This window comes from Jaculus jaculus, chromosome 14, assembly GCF_020740685.1.
Source record: "Jaculus jaculus isolate mJacJac1 chromosome 14, mJacJac1.mat.Y.cur, whole genome shotgun sequence".
Lineage (NCBI taxonomy): Eukaryota > Metazoa > Chordata > Mammalia > Rodentia > Dipodidae > Jaculus > Jaculus jaculus.
The window spans coordinates 10,703,013-10,709,807 of NC_059115.1; the positions used below are offsets into that span (position 1 = coordinate 10,703,013).

Below are 6,795 nucleotides of genomic sequence, written 5' to 3' on the forward strand. Positions count from 1 at the left end.
CACAAGCTCAATGAGGTAAATGCATTTAAGCCAAAGTTCTCCAACTCTGTGTACTTGCTTGCCATCCAACTTCTCCCTCAGAATCAACAGTTCCCCTTGCATGTCCAGCAGTGCAAGGCCCTGGCTCTTTACCTGTGAAGTCCACCAGCTAGGGGAGTTTATTCTCTGTCCGTGGCCTCAGCAACAACTGTACACTAGCAAGCTATGTCACTTCCCAGAGGCTCCAGTGACTCACAGTCTCCTGTTTCTTTGGTGGTTTTCAGAATTTCATTACATATAGTTATAAAACTGAGCCCTCTGCATCCTTGTTGTGTGTGCATGGGTGTAGCCCTCAGCTCTTAGGGCCTCTCTGCAATTCTTTCATGCACCCTTTGTATCTCAGAACCAGCAATTGGGTTTGTATAAAACCAAACAGCGATTAATGATAAAAGCTACTGGGACAGAAATAAACCTGTATCAACATATCACAACTTTATGTAACTATGACATAGCAATTGTATGAAACTGGCAAGAAATAAAGCACATTACCATTAAAGTCTGGAATAAACCAAGTGTGTCTTATCTTCTCATTACAGTTCAAGAGAGTGCTGTTTTGTTGCCTAGAATATCAAGAAAATAGAAGCAAATTAAAAAGTAAAAAAATAAATGGAAACAAAGAAGACAAAGTATACTTATTTTCATGTGATGTGATTTTATATGAGAACCTAAAGATTTCACAATACACCTCCTATAATTGATAAGCACTTACAAGAACGTGGTGGGATAGAAAATTTCCACACAAAATCAGAAGCCTTCCTACTCACCAGCCATAAACATCTTTGGGAAGAAATAGGGAACCAGTGACACCCACAATCACCTCAACAAATTAAATAGATTGTAATAAGTCTAAGAAGGGCAGATAATGACCTCTATGATGAATATTTCAAAATTTCAGCAGATAAATTGAAGAATGGAAGTAGAAGATAGAAATAATTCATGTATTCATTGATTGAAAAAAAAAACAATATTGTGAAGCTTCTATCTTAACAATCCCAATCTGCACATGCATGTCATCCTCATTTAAATTCTGTTAAAATTTTTCATATACACCAAAAGAAACTCATACTTCTTGTGGAATCATAAAATATTTTAATAAACAGTGTTTCCTGAGAATATAGAATGATGCTGAATATCTCCCCATTCCTGATTTTAAATTACATTACAGCAGTGACATATCCTACAAAAGTTATTCTTTATTTTAATTATATTGAACATGCCCATTTACAAAAATGAAAGGAAAAGGCAGGGATGTTGGCACACAGCTTTAATACTAGCACTTGGGAGGCAGAGGTAGGAGGGTCACTGTGAGTTCGAGGCCAACCTGAGACTACCTAGTGAATTTCAGGTGAGCCTGGTCTAGAGTAAGACCCTACCTCAAAAAAATAAAGAAGGACTTGTGCAGGTATTTTTAAAGTTAACTTGTTCCACATTTTAAAAATCTCTATCTGTTTATATCTATATCAATGTTCAGTTCACAAAGCCAAACCTCACAGGAATATTAATCTGGTATAAGGAAATAAGAGAATTGAGAGTCCCTGGTCCTTCGTGCACAATGGAAATCTGAAGAAGCTAGAATGAGGTTGTGAAACACAGGGAGAGCAGCAGCAGAATCAAGACAAATGCTCACAGGAACGAGGTGAGGGCACACAAGCACCCCGCACTGACATTCCCTTGGACTTCTTTACAACTGGGCGGCCACTAGCAGATGCTGTCCACTCTGGGCATGGGAAAGGGTCTGGTTTCCCCTCAGTGAATCCATTCTGAACACGCCATCACAGACCTGCCCAGATTCCCAAATACTAACTTCTATCAGATTGGAGCACGTTGACAAAGTTGATAACAAAGGATGTATCATTTTCTTTATAATTTTTAAATGCTCAATTTATTAGATATTTTCTCATTCTTGGGTAAAAATAGTTGACATAAACCAACTTAACAAACAAAATGTTTATTTTGACTTAAATGTATAGTGGGCAGGGCTATTAAAGTTGTGCAAGGCTGGCAGCTGCAGAAGAGAAGTGGTCACAGAATCAGCACTCGAGAAGGAGGGAGAGAGGGAGGGAGGAGTGTGAAGGAGGAGGCGAGCTAACACACCGGAAGTTCCTTCCAGACCCCCACGTTTCCTTTGGAAGGTTCTACCTCCTCAGTGTCCCTTACCTGTCTGACCGAGGCCTCCCTCAGGATCACACTTCAACATGGGAGCCTTTGCAGAACACTTTACCTTCAAACACCCATGATTTCAATGTTGGGTAAAAGACATGGGGATCTAATGAGTGGGAGACGGAGTTGAACATACAGTAGCAGAGCTGTCTAGAGAAACAGACCAGTAGAACACATGTTTACAATAAAGCTGCTTTATTTGGCTGGCTTTCCCAGTTACCACCGTGTAATGAGAAATCGTGATCTATTTGCAGCAGAGGGAGAGAACCTGATAGCTGCTCAGTCCATGGAGGTGGATGCCTCAGCCGTCCTAATCCACAGCTCAGTACCTGCATCACGCTGGAGGAGTAATGCTGCTGAGTCTGTGTTGCAGGATGAAGAGCTGGACTTTGACCTCAGGAGAGGATGACAGCAACAAGACAGTCACCAGCTCAGGAAGAGTCACAGTTAAGTGGACTCACACTGAGTTTTCCTGAAGTCTTTTTATATATAGGATGCATACTGTAAGAGTACACCCATTTGAGGGCATGTCTACCTGCTGAAATAAATCTTAACAAGCCACCATTACATACATATCTTCAAATGTGGCTAATAGTGAGATTCTAAATCCCATGGGTTTGACAATATAGGCCAAACACCAAAAGATCATCAGAATAAACATGTCCTTACATCATGCATAATTTCCAAATGCAGACAGAAGTCAAAATTTGCTTTGACATGATCTAAACATCTTCTAAGCATGTAAAATGCACTGTTTTTTTTCTTCCCCTAGGGATATTTACTCTCTTAATATAATATTATTCAAAGATGACAAGAAAGGTGCCCCATCATTGCGCCAGTGTGCTGTGAGGGACGAGGAGTGGCAGAAGCACGTGGATATGTACTGCGTATGTACGGAATCATGCACGGCTCTTGTAATAAGTTAGAAAAGGAAGTCAGAAAGTTAGAGAACACATATCCTTGACTATTTACATGGTATTATCTCATATTAATGAGTAAGATAAATTGTTTTAATTAAATTAAAATGAATCATTTAAAATAAAATAAAACCAAACACTTGTAACTTGCTTAGGCATTGTCTAGGTTGAAGAATATGTTACACATGGTGTTACAGGATGAAAACTATGAATACTTGGTATCTAGTGAAAATGAATCATATTGACAGCATAGCAAAATATAATTTAATTAATAAAAGTAGAGGACACACAATACAGTCTTCAGAGCTCTCTGACAACGCGAGGCTACAGTCCTGTCTTATGTGACTTAGTGATGCAGAGCCTGGAAGCACTGCTGTACTGGTTGAGGAGCAGGAAGGGACACAAGGCTGGGAAGCATGCAGACATGGCTACATTAGCATTGACCAGCCACATAGTGGTTGAGTCAAAGAAAGGAAAACACACAGATAAGATGGCAGAGGTTACATAAAAGAGCACAAAGCTGCTCACTAGGGCAAGGACGCTCTGGGTGGCTCTGGTCTCAGGGGATGACCGAACAGACAGGGAGCTGTGAAGGTGTTGGACCCTCTGCCTGTGCTTCAGTAGCATAAGCACCATGGAGCCACTGGTCCACATCATGAGTCCCACACACGTGACATCAATGGAGACCACCACAACTGCACATACTGTGTTGCTTAGACTGTGGGCATCTGAAATGGCACAGTATACAAAATCTCTAAACCCAGTAAGATTTGCTGTGTGCCGCACATCAGTCACCCTCATGAAAATGAAGATATTTACCAGAATGTGTAAGGCCCAGCACAGGACCAGGGATGATCTAACGATCTTGTCGACTTTATTCTTGAGCTGTACCCACAAGGGAGTACTGTGGCTGATTATGATGGCCTCAGTGACACTCAAGAGTGCTGTTGAGCTAAGGGATACTCCTCTGGCCACTCGATGAAAATAAAAGACAAGTTTACATGAAATATCATCTAGAAAATGAACATGACCAAAAGTAGCCATTGTGTGAGGGACTCCTTTAAAGAGAAAAACCATGAGGTTGGCCCAGGTCAGATGTTTGGCAATCAGGTCTGTGGGCTTCGCCCTGCTCCGTGTGAAGTCAGTGAGGATGAAGTGGCACAGGCAGGCAGAGTTCCCCAGGATTCCCAGTGCAGTCTGGGACAGGAAGATGATTTTCATGGCTAAGGCTCTCAAGGACATTCTGTCATTTTCCTGAAATGCCACTCGATGTTATTAATGGAAGAGACTCAACAGACACTTTTCCTGACTTGTAAACTATTGCTCTGTGCAGTAACCACTAACTTCCTTTCATAAGTAATAATAGAATGTGTTTTTAATAATTTTGAGGTTAAAATAGTTAATATAGTTTCAGTTGTAACTACATATTTCTTATAATGCTGTCGTGAACATAAACATTATATTACATTTGCTATGTGTCATTACTCTTGCAATACTTTAAAAAGTATTCCTCATGTAAATAACGCAATGGTTCTGCCCACATATTATAATGGTAAGACTGTTAAGACAAATTCAAGAACAGATTTTCTAGGGTTAAAAATGACTAAGGATACAGATTTACCAGAACTCAGACTACCTAGTACAAGGAAGGTGAAAGAAGATTGGCTGTTCCCCTTTTAAAATACTTCAGTTTAAAAAATTAAATTTTTCTTCTCACTATTCTGGTCAGATCCATTGCAATACAATTTTATTATGTTTCAGGTAACCTCTTGATGCTTTGAATATTCTGCAGGCCTACATTGTTTATGTTTACAAAGTGCATATCTAAGGTCAATAATGATATACCATAGGAAAAGCCAGTTTTATTTTAAAAACTGTACTCAGTTAGTGCACATGTGGCTAGGTATAGGCTGATACATGTGAAATAAAGTGTCATTGTTAATATGTAGAAAAAGTCTTTGATATATTGAAATTTTCTGAAATATACTGTATATGAAATACATAGCAATTATGCTTCCATACAGATGATATTATCTTTGTACCTGATAGGACAATATTAAGTGATATATCTTTACCTACCAAGGGTCCAAACCAGAACTTGCAGTAGTTGAGCAGTTGTGCCAAATAGTATTGATAGAAATTTGAGCCAAGTGTATGTGAACATAAACTAAGTGATGTGATTCAAACCTTATTAGAATCATTTGAAATTTGAATCTATAAGAGTCTGATTTTCATGATTTATATACACAATTATGAAATCAAATCTTTATCACTGTTGCTGCCTACCTCTGTTTAAAAATAGCTCGTCAGTCTGTAACTAGGCACTTGTAATTCCAGCACAGTAATAAAAAGTAAAAACAAAACTCATTTCCCTCTGGAACCCATGGACAGAAAAGCAAGCATACCCAGTTCAGTGTCTTTTTTTTCCTGTGGAAACAGCTGGCATAATTACTTAAGTGTCCTCCACATTAGACCATCTTCCTGGATAGAACCTGAGAGCTCCACAGAGGAAAAGAGTAACTGTGGGGCTGGAGAGATGGCTTAGCGGTTAAGCGCTTGCCTGTGAAGCCTAAGGATCCCGGTTCGAGGCTCAGTTCCCCAGGTCCCACGTTAGCCAGATGCACAAGGGGGTGCACGCGTCTGGAGTTCGTTTGCAGAGGCTGGAAGCCCTGGCGCGCCCATTCTCTCTCTCTCCCTCTACCTGTCTTTCTCTCTGTGTCTGTCGCTCTCAAATAAATAAAAATAATAATAATAAAAAAAAATTAAAAAAAAAAAGAGTAACTGTGTTGGAGAAGAGTGTCAGGACAGGAGACTCTGTGAACCTCTCTCACTCAGGCTCCCTTCACCAGTGCTGAGCACAGCCTTCAAGGTAGATCACCTTTAGTGTACCTGCATCCCATTCAAGAGCCTCTTCCTGAAAGAATGGGAACAGTCGTGAGAGCAGCACTCACCCAGCTCCAGGAGAATGTCCCGTCCTCTGAAGAGTGGAGAAATGAAAGTGAGAAAGTTACCTCTGCAGGTAGGATGCATTTGGGATGAGAGCACCTTTATGCCGGCACAGTGGCTAGAGGGGCAGCCAGAGCTCCTGCACGAGGAAGGAGTCAGCAGCCGAGTGTGACATTCTCATACGCTGAGACCTCGTCTCTCCTGTGGACAGGAGGCAGCGATGACAGTGCCTACTTAGAGGGTGAAGTCAGCATCTAAACACTTCCTCCTGTCCCTAGGGTAAGAAACTTTTAATTACATCTGCACACCCCACAGAGCTACAGTCTGCAGGAGGTGAAGGAATGGTTCTGTAATGGAGTGTCAGGATTAGAAAGGGAGTCTAAGGAGGTGGAAGTGTGAAGGAGGGATAAGGAGAAAGAGGGAGCAAGCATGATGAGGGAAACGGTGTCTGGACTTTGACCTTGCAGCAAGTCAGTCTTTCTATGTGAATTGAATATATAATCTGACCATAAACAGACTGCATATAAATATACAATCCTGGTCTACAAATTTTATTCCAGTAAGCCAAATAATGGAGAATAATTATCACAAATTAAGGGTAGTATCTGGCTGTACCAGATTATAGTCTCACCAACAGTGCAGAACGGTTCCCCTTTTACCACATCCTTGGCAACATTTATTGTCATCTGTTGTTTGTTTTTTTTTTAATTTTGTTTATTTATTTATTTGAGAG

At 40.5% G+C, this 6,795-nt stretch overlaps 1 protein-coding gene across 1 annotated transcript; it reads right to left on the reverse strand.

Annotated features, from left to right (window-relative positions):
• Positions 1-3,440: 3,440 nt before the first annotated feature.
• LOC101598950 (vomeronasal type-1 receptor 4-like) lies at positions 3,441-4,358 on the reverse strand. The gene has a single exon (XM_004671834.2). The coding sequence runs from the start codon at positions 4,356-4,358 to the stop codon at positions 3,441-3,443; it is 918 nt and encodes a 305-aa protein (XP_004671891.2).
• Positions 4,359-6,795: the final 2,437 nt, after the last annotated feature.